Source organism: Mesoplodon densirostris, chromosome 11, assembly GCF_025265405.1.
Source record: "Mesoplodon densirostris isolate mMesDen1 chromosome 11, mMesDen1 primary haplotype, whole genome shotgun sequence".
Classification (NCBI taxonomy): domain Eukaryota; kingdom Metazoa; phylum Chordata; class Mammalia; order Artiodactyla; family Ziphiidae; genus Mesoplodon; species Mesoplodon densirostris.
This window is the reverse complement of record NC_082671.1, coordinates 44737433-44761627: the sequence shown is the minus strand read 5'-3', so window position 1 is coordinate 44761627 and position 24195 is coordinate 44737433. Positions and strand designations below refer to the sequence as shown.

The 24195-nt window shown below is 40.0% G+C and overlaps 1 protein-coding gene and 1 pseudogene across 2 annotated transcripts; one reads left to right on the top strand and one right to left on the bottom strand.

Annotated features, from left to right (window-relative positions):
* Window positions 1-489: 489 nt before the first annotated feature.
* PRIM1 (DNA primase subunit 1) lies at window positions 490-24195 on the bottom strand. Of its 2 annotated transcripts, XM_060112301.1 has the most exons (13): window positions 24051-24195; window positions 23228-23385; window positions 16523-16629; window positions 16379-16452; window positions 14880-15016; window positions 14188-14246; window positions 13066-13175; window positions 12478-12569; window positions 12167-12308; window positions 9163-9232; window positions 8640-8728; window positions 3061-3159; window positions 490-1506 (listed from the first exon to the last, which is right to left on the bottom strand). In XM_060112301.1, the coding sequence occupies exons 1-13, from the start codon at window positions 24151-24153 to the stop codon at window positions 1487-1489; spliced, it is 1260 nt and encodes a 419-aa protein (XP_059968284.1). In that variant the 5' UTR covers window positions 24154-24195; the 3' UTR covers window positions 490-1486. The 2 variants fall into 2 exon arrangements, with proteins under 2 accessions (XP_059968284.1, XP_059968285.1); XM_060112302.1 differs by lacking the exons at window positions 490-1506; window positions 3061-3159 and adding an exon at window positions 7848-8068.
* Window positions 10065-10164, top strand: LOC132499698 (U6 spliceosomal RNA; annotated as a pseudogene).

Here is a 24195-nt window from a genome sequence, read left to right as displayed (position 1 = left end):
ATCAGCTAGGGAAGTCAAGTCTTTATGTTTCTGTCGTCTTCAAGAACCAAACGCTCTTTTACACAAGCATAATATATTCTATAATTTATTTTATGGGCAATTATACCGGCTTTTATCAAGGGCTCTAATATTAAAGCATTAAAATGTTTTAATGCTAGACATATTGGAAGCCTAAAACATCTCTTGCTGAAAGCATAATACCAGTCTTTCTACTCATTCTAAGATGGACTAATGAATCTTTAGTAATTGAAAAAAAATTTTTATTTACTTGGCTGCGCTGGGTCTGCGAACTCGTAGTTGCAGTATGTGGCATCCAGTTCCCTGAACAGGGATCGAACTGGGGTCCCCTACATTGGGAGCGCAGAGTCAGCCACTGGACCACCAGAGGAGTCCCAAGTCTTTACTAATTTTGTATTCAGGAGTTTTAATTGGACCAGTCACTGTTTTCCAAAAAGACTGAACAACACATAGTAAACAGAAGCTCAGATGAGGAATTTTACACAAGTCTTTAATATTTTTTCTTAAAAAATTAGAAAAGAGAAAGAAAGGCATTTCAGTGTGTTAACTGTATTATAGAATCTGTTTTATATAAATCAGAAAAAAAAGGACTGTGGCAATGGAGAAAACAATGTTATAGGTAGTGCAAAGGAAGGAAAATTTTCATAACTCACGGAAAGCACCAGCCTGATAGCTTGCTTCTCAGTGTTTCTCAAAAGACAGAATGTAAACCAGAATGACTGTTTTGTTAGGTTGGTTGTAAAACCAGGCAAAAGAAATCTGACACTTCAGAATCTATCACACAAAATCAAATACAGAAGAAATGAAACCTTTAAAATTAAATTTAAGTGTCTGGAGATATAGAGAGTCCAAGTGTTTTGACAAGTACAAAAGGTTTTATGCTGGTGAAGTTGGTTATTTTTTCTAAAAACTAAAACTAAAGTTTTAGTAGGTGTAGATACTCATTTTAAAATGATTCTTTAAAAGACAAGCAGCGGGGTGTGGCCTGACCAATAAAAATATCAGTAAGCAAAATTAGGGAGTGACTGAATACACACTCCAGGTATAATTGACTGAAGTGTCTAAGACTTAAGAACAAAACGCTCATTCACCTAGAAATACGGAGGCTGAATCTGGTGAACTGACATCAAAGTCTTGGGCATATTACTGCTCACTTACCTCTATATATGGCAACTGGTAGAAGTGAGTACCTATATCAGAAATCTTAGAATTATAATATTAAATTTTACAAATTAATCTGCAATCCACTTATATCCTCCCATTACTGCTCCTTCCAGGAACCTAAATATTCTCCTTTGGTGGTCTCAGGAATCTTTTCAACATAATTATTTTTCAAGAAAAGAAAATTTTGCTTTGAGCATTAAGACACATACACAGTTCTGCTATATTTATTAAATGGCTCTTGAAGTATTTGATTCTTGGTTGAAGGGAGAAGATATCCACATTGGTAAAAAGGGAGTTGTTATCTTCAGAAGTCTTTTTGTAAATCTAAAATAGAACAGATTTTTATCAAGGATAGTAAAGGAAAACAAAACAAAGCCCATTTATTTCACATCCTGATTTGCTTAATGCTTCCATTAAATTCACATCATGCATAAAGATTTGCTTTCACATTTACTGAAGCCCACATTATAGGCTGAGCTAGTACAGAACAAGAATACAAAGGACTTAATATGACCAGTTGGAATGGCAGCTTCATTGAGGCTTTCCAAGTTCAGAGTCATCACTGTTCATTCAACAAGCACATATTTGAGTGGCTACTATGAGTAGAGCATTATCTTAGGCACTACTTTTTAACCACCACACATTTTATTAAAAAATGAAGTGGAAAGGGAGTTTGTATTTTTATAACACTGCCAGTTTTCTATGGTATCCATCAGTCTCTTGAATATTCACTGTTGGTTTTTTTCCTTTTGGCTTACACATATGCTCAGGCGTCTCCTATTCAAAGAATTCTTCCTTTGACACTGCTATCCTCCTAGCACCTCCTTCTCGCTCTTATATCCAACAGGAGTTTATCAGTTCCCTACTGCATTTGACGCTTGATAACCTCCTTGAAACTCTCCTTTCCCTTGGCTTCTGTGACACTTTTACTTAGATCTTTCAACTTCCAAAAAATCATTACCAAGTTTCAAGGATGGCTCCAGTATTTGTACTTTTTGGAGATCTCCAATTCTACTGTCCTAATACTAATAGCTCAATTGATCTCTTGGGCTCTAGTCTATCCCGTTTCTCCCCAAATATACTGTTGCTAGATTTATCTTTCTATTATAGATAAAACTACAAATCATGGCACTCCCTTTCTCAAAAACCTTTAATAGCTTCCCTGTCCCATCTGAATTAAGATCAAACTCCCAAGACTGGAATTCGAGGCCATCTATACTCTGGCTTCAGTCTGCTTCTTTGGATTTCTCTCCCATCACTTCCTGACGCATCTTTTACCAGATAAGCTGTACTACTTGATGGCCTCTAGAGTGACTTGATGCTTTCCTGCTTCTATGCCTTTGTTCCTGCTGTTCCTTCAAGAATGAACAACCTGTCTCCTTTCTCCACTCCTGTACCTTTACCTCATCAAATCTCTGCTTGTGGAAATCCTACTCATACCTCAAGGTATGATATATTAGCATTGGGGATTAGAATTCGTACAGCAGCTCACTGAAAAAGAGTTCAAAAACCACCATTTTCATATAAAATCTTCTCAAGTTCTCTCAGTCAGATGAGATCTCTTAGCATTTTGTACTTCTTTGTTTTGTACCAGTTAGTACTCCTTAAGGGCAGGGGAGCCATGATGTGGAATTCATCTTTGTATAATTCATTTTTTTTTCCCTCATAGTACCTGACACATAGAAGGTGTTAAAATGAGTATGTGCTGAATTGAATTAAGGGACCTCAGTTTTCAAAACACTAAGGATAGTGAGATAAACTAGTAACTTTTTTTGAGAGGGGAAAGATTACAGCTCTAAAAATTGTTCACTTGCTGGATGTTTTAAACTACCTGTACTAAGACCTAAATAGCTATAAGGGAAAGGTATAGAATCTTACCACTCTTCTTGAGAAGTTCTCCTTTTCGAGATTTCTCCAGGTTTTCAAGAAACTGCTCAAAAACTTTTACAAAAGGAGCTAGACTGGTCTTCTTGTAATCTAAATTATGAAGACCATGAATTATAATTAGCATTTTGGCAGCAAGAATAACATGAAAGTATAAGTCTCTTGTAAAAATTCTGTAGAATAGCACTGTCCAATAGAAGTATAATAAGAGGGCTTCCCTGGTGGCACAGTGGTTGAGAGTCCGCCTGCCGATGCAGGGGACACGGGTTCGTGCCCCGGTCCGGGAAGATCCCACATGCTGCAGAGCGGCTGGGCCCATGAGCCATGGCCGCTGAGCCTGTGCGTCCGGAGCCTGTGCTCCGCAACGGGAGAGGCCACAACAGTGAGAGGCCCGCGTACCACAAAAAAAAAAAGAAAAAGAAATATAATAAGAAATGTAGAAATGTGTAATTTAAAACATTCTAGTAGCCATATTAAAAGGTGAAATTAATTTTAATAATGTATTTTATTTAACCCATTATATCTAAAATATCATTTCAACATGTGATATAGATTGAAATATTTTACATTCTTTCACACTGTCTTTGAAATCTAGTATTTTGTACTTAAAGTACATCTCAATTTAAGACCATACTTCATTCAGATTTCTTTTGCTTTTTTTTTTTTTTTAATTTTATTTATTTATTTATGGCTGTGTTGGGTCTTCGCTTCTGTGCGAGGGCTTTCTCTAGTTGCGGCAAGTGGGGGCCACTCCTCATCGCGGTGCGTGGGCCTCTCGTTATCGCGGCCTCTCTTGTTGCGGAGCACAGGCTCCAGACGCGCAGGCTCAGTAATTGTGGCTCACGGGGCTAGCTGCTCCACGGCATGTGGGATCTTCCCAGACCAGGGCTCGAACCCATGTCCCCAGCATTGGCAGGCAGATTCTCAACCACTGCACCACCAGGGAAGCCCACATCTCAATTTAGATACTATATTATCATTGGAAATACTTGATCTAGATTTAAATTATAAAATATATAGATAAAAAACTCATATAACTAGTTTTTCCAAACATACTTAAAAGTTCTCCAATTGAATCGATTATCAGTTTTTAAGTTTAAATTAATTAAAATTAAAAAAAAATCTGTGGCTAATAGCCACATGTGGCTAATGTATTAGACAGTGCTGCTCTAAAACATCCAAACCACGTGTACACATCTACTCTAGCAGTCAGTCATAGCATCATCTACTGCTATGTGTTAAGTCCCATCAAACATTCCTTTCTTTAGAAATTGTGGCTTCAATAATAAATAGCTTTACCAACAGAGCAAAACATTAAAAATGTGAAGTCAGGGCCATGCCTTCTGAAAACAATCAGAAGTTGATAGTCACATGCATTAGGTACAGGTATTCTTTGATCTATAAAACAGTCTTAAAAATGTACATAAAATTTTGAATATAGAATCTTAATCATCCATTTAATTAAACAATCTATAATTAATACCCAAAGGAGGCAAAAATCTAATTGAGGTCAAAATGAGATTTGGATTTTGTTTGCATGGAATTAAGAGTCCTCATAATAGTTTACTGGAAAGAGTAAAAAAAAGAAACTAGGGACTTCGCCCTTGGTCCAGTGGTTAAGACTCCACGCTTCCACTGCAGGTGGTGTAGGTTCGATGCCTGGTCGGGGAACTAAGATCCCGCATGGCATGTGGCCAAAAAATTAAACAAACAAACAAAAAATCTTAAAAAAAAAAAAAGAAACTATACTTAAAAATTTTTTTAGTAAATGTTATCTGACTTACTTGGGACTGGAAAAGGAATCTTGATGAGAGTATTAAGGATGAATACTTGTCGCAATTATGAAAGTAAATTATAATTTTGTTCTAAATTTTTAATATATAAATTTTCTTAAGATAAATAAACTTATACCAAAGAAACAATTTAGTTTGGGTTCAACCACATTGTACTTTGAAACTTTAATTCAAGATTGTAAGCTCCTTGGATGAAGACCTCTATCTTTGTTTCACCATTGTGGAATATATAAGCTCTCCATATAATTATTAAACAAATACTCACAAATTAAACAAATATTTACAACTGCCTATTATACAATATATTGAGTACTATGCTAAATTATAAAAAAGTATAAGCCATACTACTTGGTCTCAAGAAGTTTTTATTTTTAAAAATTTATTTATTTATTTATTTGGGCCATGCGGTGCGGCTTGCAGGATCTTAGTTCCCCGACCAGGGATGGAACCCGGGGCCCAGTGGAGGCTCGGAGTCCTAACCACTGGACTGCCAGGAAATTCCCTCAAGAAGTTTTGGAATGAACTGGAAAAACAACTCCTATATGTTGTGATAGAAAACAATATATAATTAAAGGCCAAACAGGCATATGGATAATTATGAGTCCAAAGAATCGACCAGGGCTTCCCTGGGGGCGCAGTGGTTGAGAATCCACCTGCCAATGCAGGGGACATGGGTTCAAGCCCTGGTCCAGGAACATCCCTCATGCTGCGGAGCAACAAAGCCTGTGCGCCACAACTACTGAACCCTCGTGCCACAACTACTGAAGCCCACGCACCTAGAGCCTGTGCTCCGCAACAAGAGAAGCCACTGCAATGAGAAGCCTGTGCACCCCTACGAAGAGTAGCCCCTGCTCGCCGCAGCTAGAGAAACACCACACGCAGCAACGAAGACCCAACACAGCCAAAAATAAATAAATAAATAAATATTAAAAAAAAAGAAAAAAAGAGTTGACCAATCAAAGTTGACTGAGGTGGCTATGAACTAGGTCTTAGAAAAAAGATTTAATTAGATACAGAGGAGAGTGGAGAACATTCCAGGATTTGTGAAGTAGAAGGGAAGGAGCAAATGGTACTAATCTGAAAATGGACAAAGCTTAGAATCACAGAAGCTAAAGAAATAATAAGGAACTTACATATCACCTATTCCAGCCTCCCACTACCTCTAGAGCATCCCTGATTTACTGAATACTTTATGAATACTTGAAATGATAGGCAGTGCAGTTTATGTTTGAACACTTGTATTTATTACAAAGCTTCTCATTATAGGGAGCCAAAACTTGCTTGCTTAAAACCTCTGAACAAAGGAGAAAGACGTCCACAAAGAGATAATATTAAATTTAAAAAGTTGTGTTACGTAATATATGCACTTGGTTAAAAAAAGTAAAATAGTCCTAACAGGTTTATAGTGGAAAAAATAGCAGCCTCCTGCCCTAATTCTGACCTCCCCATCTTCTTGAATGGCAACTACTTTTTTCTTTCCTAGCATTCACTTCTAAAAATGAATACTTCCATTGTTATTTAGAAATCTAAGGCCATTCTTCCTAGCTTTATGGCTTTTTTGTTGGGGAGGGATAGTAGGAAGGGGTCTGAAAGCTCTTAAGATCTTCTCTTAATTCTCAGTGTTAAATTTCAAGATGATGTGCCTTGGTGTAGGCACATCATTCTTATTATGCTGAGCCCTTTCAACAAAGGGCTCATTTCTGGGATGTTGTCCTATATAATTTTGACAATTTTTTCCTACCTGTTTTATTTATTCTTCTTCTGTCAGATATTAGACCTCCTGAACCAGTCTTTAATTTTATCTTTTTCCTCCTTAAAAAAGCTAACTTGTCTTTTTTGTATTACTTTCTGGGAAATCTCAACTTTTCTCTTCCAGCTCTTCCATTGAATTTTTTATTCAAATGGTGATTTTTTTGATTTTTAAGACCCCTTTCTTGTTCTCTGAGTGTTTCTTTTTCATAGCATTCTGGTCTTGTTTCATGGATACACTATCTTCTCTTATTCTCTGAGGATATCTTTTTTCTTTTTAATATAAATTTATTTATTTTATTTATTTTTATTTTTGGCTGTGTTGGGTCTTTGTTGTTGTGCATGGGCCCTAGGTGCGCAGGGCCCTAGGTGTGCAGGTTTCAATAGATGTGGCCCGCAGGCTCAGCAGCCATGGCCCGCAGGCGCTAGAGCACAGGCTCAGTAGCTGTGGTGCATGGGCTTAGTTGCTCCGTGGCATGTGGGATCTTCCCGGACCAGAGCTCGAACCCACGTCCCCTGCACTGGCAGGAGGATTCTTAACCACCACTCCACTAGGGAAGACCAGATATTGTTTTTTTTTAAAAAAGGTTGACTTTGTTCCTTGCATTGTCTGTTTTCCCTGAGTTCTTTTTTCCAGTTTATTATTATCCAGTTTATTTATGTTGGAGACTTTTTTCCAATATTTTAAACAGAATGCTTGTAATCATTCTACAAATAATGATGGTGGAAGGTACCTGTTTACGTATTATGTTAGAGCTAGAATATATGAAGTGATATTCGAACTTGGATTCTGAAAGAAGGGTAGCAACATTTGACTAAAAAGGTCAGAGATGAGGGATCTGCACTGCGCATTACAGTAGTCACCAGCCACATGAGGCTATTTAAATTAAAGTTAAATGAAATTAAAAATCCAGTTTCTCACATTTCAAGTGCTCAAAAGCCACATATGGCTAGTGATTACCATTTGGGCCATGCATAACATTTCCATCATCACAGAAAGTGCTCTTGGACTCTACTGCTATAGTGTCTCTTGGGTATTGGTATAAGAAGATTTGACTTTCACTAACAGGAAGTTTTATATTCCCAGCTCCTTCAAATCCTTGAATATACAATTCAATCACAGTTTAGATATGTATTTAACAGAACACTCATCTAGATATAAAAACAAAGTAGAGAACAAAATATTGCATATATAGTAGTTGTTAAATAAATAGTTGTTGAATATAAGACTGTGAGATTCACTACTGGGCATATACCCAGAGAAAACCATAATTCAAAAAGACACATGCACCCCAATGTTCATTGCAGCACTATTTACAATAGCCAGGTCATGGAAGCAACCTAAATGCCCATCGACAGATGAATGAATAAAGACGTGGTACATATATACAATGGAATATTACTCAGCCATAAAAGAAACGGAATTGGGTCATTTGTAGAGACGTGGATGGATCTAGAGACTGTCATACAGAGTGAAGTAAGTCAGAAAGAGAAAAACAAATATCGTATATTAATGCATATATGTGGAACCTAGAAAAATGGTACAGATGAACTGGTGTGCAGGGCAGAAATAGAGACACAGATGTAGAGAACAAACGTATGGACACCAAGGGGGGGAAGTGGCGGGGGGTGGTGGTGGTGGTGGGATGAATTGGGAGATTGGGATTAACATATATACACTTATATGTATAAAATGAATAACTAATAAGAACCTGCTGTTTAAAAAAAAAAAAAGACTGTGAGATTCAAACAACTATCAAAACCAACTGACAATTTAATCTTACAATACAGATCCTAGCATTCAGATGTTACTTGTGAATATTTGTTGACTCAAATTGGATTCAACAGCACCATTTGGGCAATTGATGAGGGACAGAAACATTGCTATAATATTATTTGTTACTGAGCTGGTTTCAGGATAAACATTGATCTATTCTGGTCTGAATCCAAGGCGAGTTAATTACTGGAGTCACAGAAAGATGTCTATATAGAAAGATTATGTTAAAGTGAGACTTCAATATATTAACCTACCTCTGGTTCTATGTTTGATATCAGATTCAGCTCCGTTCTCTTTTTCTTCTTCTTTAGTAGAAATAACATCCAATTCATGGCAAATGGAACTACAGATAGTAGAATAAGATTTTTAAAGTTGGTTCTTGGTCAACATTACCCAGTGTATGAAAGCACATGAATCTCACAAGATTTTCCGTGAAAAAATTATGTGGCCAACTAAATTTGGGATATTCTAAAAACCATAATCTCTTCTTGGAGTTTTCCATGCACATTAGCATATTAAAGACCAGGAAATTTTGCAGTAAAGAACTTTTAATCTGCTTAAGTCAGCATTTCCCAAACTTATTTGAACTCTTTTTTTGCATAATAGCAGCTGAAGAACTTGTGTTCTATGGAACTCATTAGGAAATGTTGCTCTGCTAGGGCATCATCATACAGCCTCAGAGAAGCTGCCTCTCTTGAAGGGATCTAATCCAACATACGTCACATTTAGAACAACAATCACAAACAAAAAAGGAGTGATCAGTGATCTGGAACATACCTTATGGTTGGAACAGTAAATGGATCAAACTGATCCACTTTCTGTAAATCAATAGGCACAGAAATGCGACCTGTGAAAACCAAAAGTTATAAACTGAAGACTTTGGAATACAGATCATTATAAACTGTCTCCTATGAGTTATTTTTGGCTAAAATTTTAATCTAAGACTTAGAAAGAGGGTTAGACTCATCTGTTAAGAACAGTATTTAGGCACATTAGGTGTGCCTTATATTTCTCTTAACAAAACACCAAAAAATAGATGTGAAAGACTGTTGAGCTATTACCTAGTTGCTGTTATTTCTACTTTTATTTCTATCTTCCTCTTCCCTAAATCCTCCTATATTTAAGTACAACAGTCTCAAATTTAGAGTCCTCAAAATGGAATAGAATAGATGGAAATAGTTCATTTCACTACCTTGAGTTATTTGCTGAAATTGAAAAGACACCTATGTGTTGGCAGGTCTGAAAAGGGGCTGTATAAATGTATACACTACAGAGTCACTGTAGATTATTAAAGGAAACAAGGCAATTTGGGAGTATTTAAAAAAAAATTATTTATGGGACTTCCCTGGTGGCACAGTGGTTAAGAATCCTCCTGTCAGTGCAGGGGACACGGGTTCGAACCCTGGTCCAGGAAGATCCCATATGCCGTGGAGCAACTAAGCCCATGTGCCACAACTACTGAGCCTGCGCTGTAGAGCCCACGAGCCACAACTACTGAGCCTGTGTGCCACAACTACTAAAGCCCCCGCACCTAGAGCCCATGGTCTGCAAGGGAAGCCACCGCAATGAGAAGCCCGTGCACCGAAGAGTAGCCTCTGCTCGCCGCAACTAGAGAAAGCCACGTGCAGCAACGAAGACCCAATGCAACCAAAAATAAATAAAATAAATAAATTTAGTGCGCGCTTTGGCAGCACATATACTAAAATTGGAACGATAGAGAGATTAGCATAGCCCCTGCACAAGGATGATACGCAAATTCGTGAAGCGTTCCATATTTTTAGACGCAGATGTAGAGAATGGACTTGAGGACACGGGGAGGGGGAAGGGTAAGCTAGGATGAAGTGAGAGAGTGGCCAGGACATACATACACTACCAAAGGTAAAATAGATAGCTAGTGGGAAGCAGCCACATAGCACAGGGAGATCAGCTCGTGCTTTGTGACCACCTAGAGGGGTGGGATAGGGAGGATGGGAGGGAGATGCAAGAGGGAGGAGATATGGGGATATATGTATATGTATAGCTGATTCACTTTGTTATAAAGCAGAAACTAACACACCATTGTAAAACAATTATATTCCAATAAAGATGTTAAAAAAATAATTAATTAATTAATTTAAAAAATCATTTATTTATTTGGCTGCACTGGGTCTTAGTTGCAGCACGTGGGATCTTCGATCTTCGTTATGGCATGCGGGATCTTTAGTTGCAGTATGTGGACTCTTAGTTGTGGCATGTGGGATCTAGTTCCCTGACCAGGGATCAAACCCAGGCCCCCTACATTGGGAGTGTGGAGTCTTAGCCACTGGACCACCAGGGAAGTCCCAATTTGGGAGTATTGAATATACGACAGACACTTTTCTTTTTTTTTCCTTTTTTTTAAGGGCTTCAAATGCTTGACTATCTATTTATCTATCTATCTATCTATCTATCTATCTATCTATTTATTTATTTATGGCTGTGTTGGGTCTTCATTTCTGTGCGAGGGCTTTCTCTAGTTGTGGCAAGCGGGGGCCACTCTTCATCGCGGTGTGCGGGCCTCTCACTATCGCGGCCTCGCTCGTTGCGGAGCAAAGGCTCCAGACGCGCAGGCTCAGTAGTTGTGGCTCATGGGCCTAGTCGCTCCGCAGCATGTGGGATCTTCCCGGACTGGGGCACGAACCCGTGTCCCCTGCATTAGCAGGCAGACTCTCAACCACTGCGCCACCAGGGAAGCCCCAACAGACGCTTTTCTAAGCACTTTGTATTTTAGATCTTCACCATAACCCACTGAAGTAGGTACTATTATTATCTCCATTTTACAAATGCTAAAACCAAGAGTAATTTGCTTAACATCCCACAGCAAATGGCAGAGTTGGATTGTTGACACTAAAAAGGACTAGATACTTCTTTAATTGTGTCCCGTTTGGATGGGGCAAAGTTTATTCCAATATAGCCACTGCCATATTTATTTTAAAGTCAGTTTCAGTCCATCAAATCTTATCTAAGAGAAATGTGAAAGAGGAAAGCTAAATCTATTGAAAAAGAACTGAGGGAGGCAGCATAGTGGAAAAAGCATGGAACTTTGAGGTTTTTTTTTTTTTGCGGTATGCGGGCCTCTCACTGTTGTGGCCTCCCCCGTTGCGGAGCACAGGCTCCGGACGCGCAGGCCCAGCGGCCATGGCTCACGGGCCCAGCCGCTCCGCGGCACATGGGATCCTCCCAGACCGGGGCACGAACCCGTATCCCCTGCATCGGCAGGCGGACTCTCAACCACTTGCGCCACCAGGGAGGCCCGGAACTTTGAGTTTTAAGAACTGAACTCTATTACTAGCTCTGACACAATACGTCTGTTGCTGGCTGCACTGCGAGGCTTGCAGGATCTTAGTTCCCTGACCAGGGATCGAACCCAGGCCCCATGAGTGACAGCGACAAGTCCTAACCACTGGACCACCAGGGTATTCCCCAAAATTTGTTTTAAGACTGTGGACAAGTCACTTTAACCTCTTGGGCCATTGTTTTCTCATCTGTACAATGAGAGCTACTGTTCTGTGATTTCTAAGTTCCTCTCCAACTCTACTTCTAACAATAAACCTCAGAAACCCAACTAAAAATTATTTACATAGTGGAAACTCATCAGGCAGGTACTAATCAACAATTGAAAAGTCAGTGAACACGGGCATTAGCTGACAGAACAATTCTTCAACCTTTACTATTTCAGACATTCACACCCAGTGATATGCTTTCTAAAACAAAAAATAACTTTGATTTTTCTTTTATTTTCCTTACTTTCTTTATATAGTACCTGTTTTAGGATGAACACTAAAAGGGCTCTTCAGTAAATGATTGATTCCTTTGCTAACATTGATATCCAGTCGTGGAAAACAGTACTGGAGCATGATCTCCCACTCCAGCCAGGGTCCACATTTGTCATTTTTGCTGTTATTCTAAAAGCAGATGCAAATCCAGCATGAGGATCAGTAGGAATTTTTGAGGATTTCTTTAAAGTGGTTAAAAAGTGATCTTCAACCATCTTTAACTTAGTAGGCAAAACAATCAGAATTTAATTAAAAACTGCATTATTGTATTTGTAATACAGATTTCAATGGAATATACCTGACATCTGCTGGCTGCTTTCTTCAAATGCTCCCAGCGCTGAAGTGAATTGTGATGCTTTTGGAAGCTTTGTTGAAGTTCATCATGCATTGGTGATGGGTCATTAAGGAACACACTCATTTAGGGCACATCAATGAACAACTTATTTTCAGTATGTATTACCACAAGGATATCTAAAGTTCACATAGAAAGTAATTATTGTTTTCTAAAATGCAAATATTAAACACATATCCTTAGAGAAATTCCCCTGTTAAACTACATTAGATATAAAAAAGAATGCCAAAATAACTGTAAAGTTTAAGGTAAAACTGGTCCCTGGTCTGTACATATTTTGAGGATGATCCCACATCCTTTAAGTAGTCATTAATTTTAGGAGGATCAACTTCCAAAATGAGGAAATTTATTTACAAAACAGCCTCTCTTCTTATTGTATTCCAGACTAGAAATTAAAAAACGCAGAAACACAGGAGATGTTTTGTGTAAAAACATTAGACTTATAAGCATATGAGAATATGTAGGCAGAACACATTTATAATATCGTACATCAATACAAGTAGCTCACATAGAAATGGTCTTGGGAAAGGATATTTTCAGGAACAAGGGCTAAAATCTTATCCCAGCTTTCTTTATTCTCAAGAATATCTTGATCGACCAAGGCATAGTCTTCAAAGTATTTTTTTATTATGTTTATAGATTTTCTGTAGGAATAACAATAACAAAGCCCAACACTATTAGCAACACATATGCCACATGGCTTTTGTCCACTTGGAAGGCTAGTACTTATTTTCACTGAACTTCTAAAACTTAACTAGGTAAAACTGGAATTACATCTCTTCACAGGATTATAAGAGTTAAATGAGACACTCTGAGGGGAAAGAACCTAGCATAGTACTTGGTTTAGACTAGATATTCAAGAAATGTTTACTTTTTAAACTCCACAATTTAGAAGGTAATAGCATCATTAGTATGTAACAAGGGTGGAAAGCAACCAAGTCAGGACAGCATAATAATACATCAGTAGTAGGATGTGGGATACAGTCTATAGTTTCTACTCTGAATTGCTTGCTTTAACATCTCAACACTTATATAGTGCTTAGCAGTTTGAAAACAGACTTCACATATACTGTTTATTTATTTACCCGCGCCCCCTGCAGTGGAAGCGCAGAGTCTTAACCACTGGACCGCCAGGGAAGTCCCTCTACTGCTTCATTTTATCTTTGCCACAACTCTGTGAGATAGATGGAGCAGACATTGTTCTCCCTATACTGATAAGAAACAGAGGCTCTAATATTTATCAAGGTTGTATTAAACTGGTAGAATAGGGATTCTTACTCCTAATGCAAATCCTCTTTCCATTATCTTGGAGAAGTAGTGAATTCAGTGGAATCAAGCAGACCAGGACATGAATCCTGAATTTAATAATTACTTGTGTGAAGCCAAGCAAATTATACAATCTCTCCAAATCTCACTTCTCTCATCTGTAAATGGAGATACCATCATGTATCTAATGAGGTCGTTGTGAAGACCAATGAGAATATTTGTGAAGCACCTATCATGAATACTGGAGCATATAAAATAGACACTCAATTAACTCTAGCTATTATTATTGTAAAATGCTACCCCAGCAGAGAAAATTAATCAGGTAATTCTAAAAGCACATGCAGGTAAATCAGACACAACTTAAACTTTATGGAGTCTTTTCCAACAGACCTGACAAAAGGATGAATTTTTTCACTTAGGTGAACTTTCTTTTTAACATCTTGACCACCCTGAAAAACAAACCATCAAAAAAACACTTCGTGTATATTATGTAACATAAATGAAATAATTAAAACTTTCTTTAACGTGTTCTAAAGATATTGATTAAATTCTGTCAAAGTATAGAACCTTGGATGCCATTTTATATAGTCTCAATACATGTAACTTTCTGGGTTAACTTTACTTGACATACTTGAACCAGAAAAGTAAACTAATCTTCCTTATGCCACAAAGGAGGATGCTTAACAGCAAAATATGAATCATCTTAAAAAACGTAGCTACAATTTTTTTTTTTTTTTTTCCGGTACGTGGGCCTCTCACTGTTGTGGCCTCTCCCGTTGCGGAGCACAGGCTCCGGACGCGCAGGCTCAGCGGCCATGGCTCACGGGCCCAGCCGCTCTGCGGCATGTGGGATCTTCCTGGACCGGGGCACGAACCCGTGTCCCCTGTATCGGCAGGCGGACTCTCAACCACTGCGCCACCAGGGAAGCCCATAGCTACTATGACTTTAATTGATCTACTGGTAAAATCATCTACTCTGAAATACAAATTCTTAAAAGATAGTTTAATTTTGTTACTAAACATACCAGGCTTGGTAATATCTAGCAAACAAAGAAATGTAAATATCATTAAGAAGACCTTACCTTTACAACACTCAAATATTCAACTATCCCAGAACGTACTGCAGAGGACAGTTTTCTAACTGATTCATCACAGACCCAGCAATGAACACCTCTCCTTCCAGAATATACCCAGAGACGATGTTTAAATCCAAAGTCCTCTGAGGAGGGGAGAAAAAATAGGTTTTAAAACAAATCTATGAATTCCTGGTTCTTGCTTACTTCTTTAGCATCATTTTTTTAACCTCTTACCCACAGGTACTCATCTTAACTATATTACAGTTGACCCTTGAACAAAGTGGGGATTGGGGTGCCAGCGCTCCCCAGTTGAAAATCCATGTATAACTTATAGTGGGCCCTCCATAGAAACAGTTCCTCTGCATCAGTTCCTCTGTGTTTACGGTTCTACATCTGCAGATTTAACCAACTACAGATCATATAGTACTGTAGAATTTACTATTGAAAAAAAATCTGTATAAGTGGACATGCGCTGTTCAAACCCATGTTGTTCAAGGGTCAACTGTACGTTATTTGTATTGGGTTGGCCAAAAAGTTCGTTCGGGTCTTTTGTAACCTCTTACAGAAAACTCTGAATGAACTTTTTGGCCAACCCAATAGTTTCCCATGCCCCCCATGCTCTTGCCTTCAGTTCTTTACCTATCCTGGTCTCTCTGCTAAGAATGTCTTCATGCCCCAGTACTTCCATTTCTCTCCCTGACCAACTGCCATTTATCTCTAAAGACCCAGTCTAGGGATATTAAGAGAGTTAATAAATTTAAAGTGTTTGGAACAGTGCCTGGTACATCATAAGCCCCCTATATAAGAGTTAGCTATTATTATTATCATTATCATCCTCATCATCACCTCTTCTAGGAAGCCTTTTCTCATCTAATCTCTTCCCATTCCTGTATGCACTCCTGCTGTTCCATATCCCCATAGCATCCCGTGCATATTAATGCATACGTAATCCTGAATTTTCTTGTTTCCTCCTTAGACTGCATAACCTACCTGAGGTAAGAATTATTGTCTTTCATAGTTCCCTCATCTAGCACAGTACCTAGCTTGCAAGAGTTGCTCAATAGATGACTGAATTGGGAAAAAAATTAAATGATTTGATCAATAGCTTTATCAAAGTTTTAACTACAACTTTATTCTAATCTTTTATTTTCCCTACCATATGTTTCAAAGAAACATGTTAGGAATTTATGAGATTTGACTATAAAATGGTGTAGAGGGCCTCCCTGGTGGCGCAGTGGTTGGGAGTCCGCCTGCCGATGCAGGGGATACGGGTTCGTGCCCCGGTCTGGGAGGATCCCATATGCCGCGGAGCGGCTGGGCCCGTGGGCCATGGCCGCTGGGCCTGCGCATCCGGAGCCTGTGCTCCGCAACGGGAGAGGCCACAACAGTGAGAGGCCCACATACCGCAAAAAGAAAAAAAAAAAAAAAAATGGTGTAGATAGGTTAATATTCAGAGGAAAACAGATTCTCGCGTTTGACCCCACTCTGATACTGTTAATACTTGCCCTTCAATGCTCGGTCAATGATGTGTATGGCCATCGTCATGAGGGTCCAGCACTTAGAACATATGTCTGCAGAACTGGAGTACAATCATCATTACTCATTGTCAGTGATACCACCCACCTACCATCAAAACATGTGGAACTCACCTACAACATCTCCTCACATCATCGTAGTCTGTCATGTCAATGTCAAACACCAGTTCTTTTTCCTGAGCCTGGAAAGCTCCCAGCTTCACTGTATTGTGTTGATTGGGCTACAAGTACAGAATAACAATCAGTTTCTATAAGAGCTGCCATGCTGCCAGATATGCTTATTTTCTACCTACACAGTAAAAGTGGCCAAAGAGAAGTAAAGAAACCATATAATGCCAAGTCTATGTCAGCTAAAGCTCACTGACTCGATCCTGTACATCCAGAACTGATGACAGTGTAACTTTCATCTACTTAAAACAAGAAGAGATAAATACATATTACCATATTTTTTCTAGTTCTATTGAGATATAATTGATATATATGACATTGTATAATAAACATTTGTTGATCAATAGAAATCATAACAATGAATTTTTAGGTTTCTGATAAGGAAAAGTACATACAAATAATTAATGCCCTACTGCAAGGTATCTTAAGGACCTTTAATTGTTACTGGACATATAAGTAATAGAAATGTATTTGAAAATTTTCAATAATTCAAAAAGATCTCTCAGTTAGTCTGGTTCAAGCTGTAAGTAATCTCCTTTGAGGCGATGGACTACCTGGTAAAGAAGGTGGACTGAATACAAATACTAATTTGGCTTCCTCTAAACCTGTGCACAAATAAAAGTTTGTTTTTTTTTTAAAGAAAGGCACAAGTCTTTTATTCATTCACTTACTTTTTAATTCTTACTGAAGTACAGTTGATTTAAAATGTGTTAGTTTCTGCTGTACAGCAAAGTCAATCAGTTTTACATATACATATATCCACTTTTAAAAATTTATTTATTTATTTATTTTTGGCTGTGTTGGGTCTTCGTTGCTGCGTGAGGGCTTTCTCTAGCTGTGGTGAGCGGGGGCTACTCTTCGTTGCAGTGCACAGGCTTCTTATCGTGGTGGCTTCTCTAGTTGTGGAGCACAGGCTCTAGGCGCGTGGGCTTCAGTAGTTGCGGCTCGCGGGCTCAGTAGTTGTGGCTCACAGGCTCTAGAGCACAGGCTCAGTAGTTGTGGCACACAGGCTTAGTTGCTCCACGGCATGTGGGATCTTCCCGGACCAGGGATTGAACCCGTGTCCCCTGCACTGTCAGGTGGATTTTCAACCACTGCGTACCATGGAAGCCCCTATCCACTCTTTTTTATCTTTTTTTTTTTTTTTTTTTTGGCATGTGGGGTCTTAGTTCCCCGACCAGGGATGGAACTTGAGCCCCCTGCAGTGGAAGTGCAGAGTCTTAACCACTGGGCCGCCAGGGAAGTCCCTATCCACTCTTTAGATTCTTTTCCTATATAGGTCATTACAGAGTATTGAGTAGAGTTCCCTGTGCTATATAGTAGGTCCTTATTAGTTATCTATTTTATATGTAGTAGTGCGTATATGTCAATTCCAATCTCCCAATTTATCCCTCCACGCTCCTTTCCCCCCTGGTAACCGTAAGTTTGTTTTCTACATCTATGACTCTATTTCCTTTTTTTTTCTGGCTGCGCCCCACAGCATATGGAATCTTAGTTCCCCGACCAGGGATCAAACCCTCATCCCCTGCGTTGGAAGTGCAGTCTTAACAACTGGACTGCCAGTGAAGTCCCTGTGACTGTATTTCTGTTTTGTAAGTAAGTTCATTGGTGTAAGCCTTTTAAAAAAGAACCAGAGAGGGGCCTGGTGCTGACCCGAGCAGCCCCTTTCCCTGCCTGACCTGCATGACCAGGCCCCTCCCCAGGAGGCACAGCTGGCTGAGGGATGGGCACTGGATACCTCAGGGCTAGGGGCACAGCCTGTACTCCCACCCTTAAGTTCCCCAACTGCACCTTTGTTGAATTGTGGTAGCTAGGAGGATCTTGGGGTGAAGGATGATGTCTTGGCAGCTGAAGCTGGGGCAAGAACCCTGGGCTCAGGTAAGGAGCAGGGGGAAGAAAATATTCTGGTCTTAAGGCCAGCTCTGTCCTCAGTAGGCTCTGGCTTCCTGCCCTGGCTTCCCTCTGATGCTATAAATTTTCTGGTCCCCCTGGGTCTGGGGACAGTGTTGCCTTCCATGTCTAGAGAAACTGTTGTAACCAACCTCTTCTAACACAATAAAGAGGTGTCCTGGGGGGAAAAAAAAAAAGAACCAAAGAGGAGACAATACCACAATTTTTATAAGGAGAACCAAAAAACTGAATCTTCAGCTCTCAGTAAAGGATAAGAAGGAACCCAATTTACACCTCAGAATCCCCAAAAGTCTCAGGAATAGGTGACAACAGGTATCTCTGGAGGTGAGATTAAAAACAAGAGGATTGATTTAAAATCTACTTATGAAGCAGTTAGTTCCCCATAGTGCTACACTTACTCTGTGGAGCTAGGTGACTGTGCTTCCATTTCCCTGGCAAAGATACCTGAATTATTATCTGCAGAGCATAAAACAGAGGGTCTCTGGGCTGGGGAGGGGACAACAGGCACAGTTGAAGAAGGATGTGTTGTACAGATATTCAGAGGATTAATTAGACCTTTACATGGGGAATGCTGAGACGCAGCCCTCTCCTCCGTACCCTTCCACTAACACCCCAGGCAGGAAACGGGAAGATTCCTTTCTGAAAACTCTGTCCAAGTGTGTCAGGCACTGTTATTAGGCTCTAGGAATAGATTAGTGATCAACTGGAGTTTTCATTCTAGCAAAGATCTAGAGAAATTGACATCAGACATTCGCCCCAATAAAACAGCCCAGCCAGATCACTCTGTAGTAAAGAAATCTCAGCCATGTATAGAGTCTCCAATCAGCTTTTTAGTACTCTATTCTTAAATATAAGCAACAAGCAAGAAACTACCAGACATATGAGGAAAACCTCTGATATGAAAGAGTGGAAAAAAACAGAAAAAATGCACTTTTAGAGAAAAGAGCCTGTGGAACAGAAAACATTTTTAAAAACTATCATTGATATCCTCAGTGAGAGAAGATGTATCAATGAAAAAAGTACAGGATGTACTAAAAAAAAGTTCTTGTAAATGAAAATATAATAGCAGAAATTAAAAACTTTTAAGGAAATTGCCCAGAAAGTAGAGAAAAAGGAGACTAAAAAATAGGAAGAAAGGGCTTCCCTGGTGGCGCAGTGGTTGAGAGTCTGCCTGCCGATGCAGAGGACACGGGTTCGTGCCCCGGTCCGGGAAGATCCCACGTGCCGCGGAACGGCTGGGCCTGTGAGCCATGGCTGCTGAGCCTGTGCATCCGGAGCCTGTGTTCCACAATGGGGGAGGCCACAACAGTGAGAGGCCCGCGTACCGCAAAAAAAAAAAAAAAAAAAAAAGAGACATGTACCACAGTGTTCACTGCAGCACTGTTTACAATAGCCAGGACTTGGAACCAACCTAAATGTCCATCGACAGATGAATGGATAAAGAAGATGTGGCACATATACAAAATGGAATATTACTCAGTCATAAAAAGAAACAAAACTGAGTTATTTGTAGTCAGGTGGATGGACCTAGAGTCTGTCATACAGAGTGAAGTAAGTCAGAAAGAGAAAAACAAATACCATATGCTAACGCATATATATGGAATCTAAAAAAAAAAAATGGTGCTGATGAACCTAGTTGCAGGGCAGGAATAAAGATGCAGACAGAGAATGGAGTTGAGGACACAGGGTGGGAGGGGGAATCTGGGGCAAAGTGAGAGTAGCACTGACATATATACACTACCGAATGTAAAATAGTTAGCTAGTGGGAAGCAGCAGCATAGCACAGAGAGATCAGCTCAGTGCTTTGCGATGACCTAGAGGGGTGGGAGAGGGAGGCTCAAGAGGGAGGGGATATGGGGACATATGTATGCATATGGCTGATTTACTTTCTTGTACAACAGAAACTAACACAGTATTGTGAAGCAATTATACTCCAATAAAGATCTATTAAAGAAAAAAAAAAGAGGAAAATTTCCCAGGGTTGAAGGATACGAGCTCATGATCATATGGGTCCATCAGGTATCTAGCACAATAGATGAAAAAAGATGTACACCAAGGTACACCATTAGGGACAGAGGGCATAGATAGAAAATCCTAAGAGTGGGGCTTCCCTGGTGGCGCAGTGGTTAAGAATCCGCCAGCCAATGCAGGGGACACGTGTTCGAGCCCTGGTACGGGAAGATCCCACATGCCGTGGAGCAACTAAGCCCGTGCGTCACAACTACTGAGCCTGCGCTCCAGAGCTCGCGAGCCACAACTACTGAAGCCCACGTGCCTAGAGCCCGTGCTCCGCAACAAGAGAAGCCACCTCAATGAGAAGCCGGCGCCCCGCAACGAAGAGTAGACCCCGCTTGCCGCAACTAGAGAAAGCCCGCACACAGCAACGAAGACCCAATGCAGCCAAAAATAAATAAAATAGATACAACTTTAAAGAAATAAAAAAAATATATATTTTTTTTTAAAAAGAAAATCCTAAGAGCTTCCAGGTCCAACACAATGGAACAGGAATCAGAATGGCATTAGTCTTCTTAACATGGAAGCTGGAAGATAATGTAGCAATGTCTTCAAAATTCTGAGGGAAAATGATTTACAAACTCAATCATTAGTTAAGCATAAAGATAGAATGAAGACATTTTCCAGATACAGAAGGTATGAAATATTTTGTCTTCCATGCACCTTTTCTTTGGAAGCTCCTGGAGGATGTGCTCCACCAAAACAAGGGAGTAAACCAAAAAGAGAACATAGGATCTAGGCAACAAGGATCACAGGAGAGAGGTGAAAGGAAACCAGGGTGATTACAAGATCATATTTAGGGGCTTCCCTGGTGGCACAGTGGTTGAGAGTCCGCCTGCCGATGCAGCGGACACCGGTTCGTGCCCCAGTCTGGGAAGATCTCACATGCCGCGGAGCAGCTGGGCCCATGAGCCATGGCCGCTGAGCCTGTGCATCTGGAGCCTGTGCTCTGCAACGGGAGAGGCCACAACAGTGAGAGGCCCGCGTACAGCAAAAAAAAAAAAAAAAAAAAAATCATATTTACCCGTCAGGCTTAGAGAGGAATCAATCCAGATTGGAGTTAAGAAGGCTGCAGGAGAAATTTCTTCAGGATGAAACTGACAAAATACTTGATGGATCTGAGTACATTGGGAGATTTATATAATTAGCAGTTTGGGGTTGAATTAGTGATCTAATCCTAATTTTTAACAAACATACTAAGAGCATGTGATAATAGGAAGGTTCTCTGTGTGGTGAGGGTAGGGGGTGAGACTAAAAAAACCCTAAACTCTCATCTGCCAGAGTGGAAGGTCAGTAGATAATGCTTAAAATGGAAAAACAGAAGAAATATAATCATGTTATTTAGAGACAAGGAGGCAAATACCTTAACAATCAGCAAAAAGAAAATGCTTGTCTCTGGGGAGCAAAAACTAGGGGGGAAAGTAGGAGACCTTAAAAAAAAAAAAGCCTAATTAATAGTAGTTGATTCTGTAAACTACATGCATATATAACTGATAAAAATCACAAACAAAACACACAAAAAAGGTGTATAGATGCCTCTGTCTTGGTCCAATTAAAAAGATGACACTATCCCCCCCTTTCTGTGCAAGGGAGAAGGAGCAGAGTGACAACTTGACCCTTCTACAGAGCCTACGGCTTTAACCTCCACCTCTGAAGAGGAGTCAACTGTTCCAAAGCGTTTTCCCTGCCTGCCTTCTCTTACCTCTTCTTCTCCCCTTCCCCAGGGATTTAGAGTCAGAAAACCTGGATGCAGGTCCCACCTCCCTCATTTAGAAGTTGTGTGACCTAGGGCAAATTATCGAAGTTCTCCTTTGTAAAAAGAATAGTGAGGATTGATATGAAAAACAAGTTATACAACACATGAAAAAGCTCCATACAAAAGCTATTATTTCATGTGTATATTTTCCCCACCATGTGTGTATTTTTAAGGAGAGGAAGAAGGGAAATTTTGGTATGTTCACTCATTCAACAGATAATTACTGTGTACTCTCTGCCTAGCAGTATTCTAGGCACTTAGAATGTATCAGTGAGGTGAGCGGGTAGGAGGAACGGCAGGCTGCAGAGGCCTCACTGAGTAAGGACTTGAAGGAGGTGAGGGAATGAACCAAGAAGATATTTGGGGAAATGGGTTCTAGGCAGTGGAAACTGCTTGAGCACGGGCCAGTGTGGCAGGTGAGGAGTGACTGAGCAGGAGAGAGGGGCTCTTACTTGGAGTGAAATGGGGAGCCACTGGAGAATGGTTTTGAGCAGAGGAATCATGAAAATCTTACTTGTTTTAAAAGGATCCTTCTGGCTGCTGTGTTGAGAATAGAGTCTAGAGTCTACAGGAGCAAAGTGTTAGAAAGTTTTTACAGTAATTTAGATTAGAGATGGTGATGATGATGGTAGCAGCACTAGTAGCAGTGGTTGGATTTTAGATATTATTATGGTAGAGCTAAAGAGATTTCCTAGTGAAACAGATACAGGTGTGAGAGAAATAGAGAAATCAAGAATTATTCTCTCCAATGCCCTCTGTGCTCAACCACGCTGACTTCCTAGTCTTTTAGCCAGATACTCTTTTTTTTTGTCCTAGTGAGAATACAACCAATTCACTTCCAAAAAATTTCCAGTCAGTAATGTCAAGCATCAAAGGACAATTTGTGGCTCTTCAACTAAAATAAGCTCTAAAAATTTATCTCAAAATGCTAGGGGCACCAATCCATTCTACATAAAAAATCCATTTCTTACTCTGTGGGAATATACCGCGCCTATATCAATCTTGTACGGATTCATTTTCTGCATCTCCTTTTCCAGATCACTCTGGTTGTTGAAGGATTGGTAACGAATGTAAATATCATCTTTCAATGTGAAGGAAAATTCACGGTGTTGAAAGTAATTCTTTACCACTGCAAAATAAATGTACACTTTAAAAGTTAATTTGGTACATTACCCAGCTCAGAGCATTAAAACATTAACCAATGATAAGATATTTTTAATGAGTCCTCTGTGCTCAGCACTGTCCTACATGTTAAAAAAAAAAAAAAAGACAAGAACTAGTTCCTAATTTGAAGGGGTTTACCATCCCGCATCTAACAGGGAAAAGTAAAAATGAGGAAAAAGATGCAGAAATATTTTCAATATATAATACCACCTCTCTTTCCTCGGTGGGCACTAGTAAATTCCTGGGAAGAGTTAAGTACCTCTCCTCTTTTAGGAGATGCCCCTCTGTCCCTGAGCAGATCACGCCTCTGCAGCTTCATGCTATGACCCGGTAACCCCCCTTGGCTAAACACCAAACCGAAAGTGAGTCCGACCACTTGAGTCTGACCAAGGAGTGATAGGAGCAGCGGCTCTGCCTTACAATGCGTAGCGTAGGCTGGTCATTACAACCTCTCTCGGCCCATTTACACCTCAGAGGTGAGGGGGAGGGCTCAAGATAACGCACGACGGTGCCCGGCACAACGCCTGGCGCACAGGAAGCACTTCATATTGTCATTCCAAGGTACCCTCCTGAAACCTCCTCACGTTCCCCTCCCAACCCACTACCCACCCCACTCCCCGCCTCCATCACCTCCGCCATAGTTGAGCCAACGATAGTACTGGGCGTAGGGAAAGAGCCTCCGGTAATAAAGCTTAAGCAGCTCGGGCAGCTCGGCGGAGTCAAACGCCTCCATGAAGCGCGGAACTGAACCCAGGGAGGACTGCCGCGAGAAATG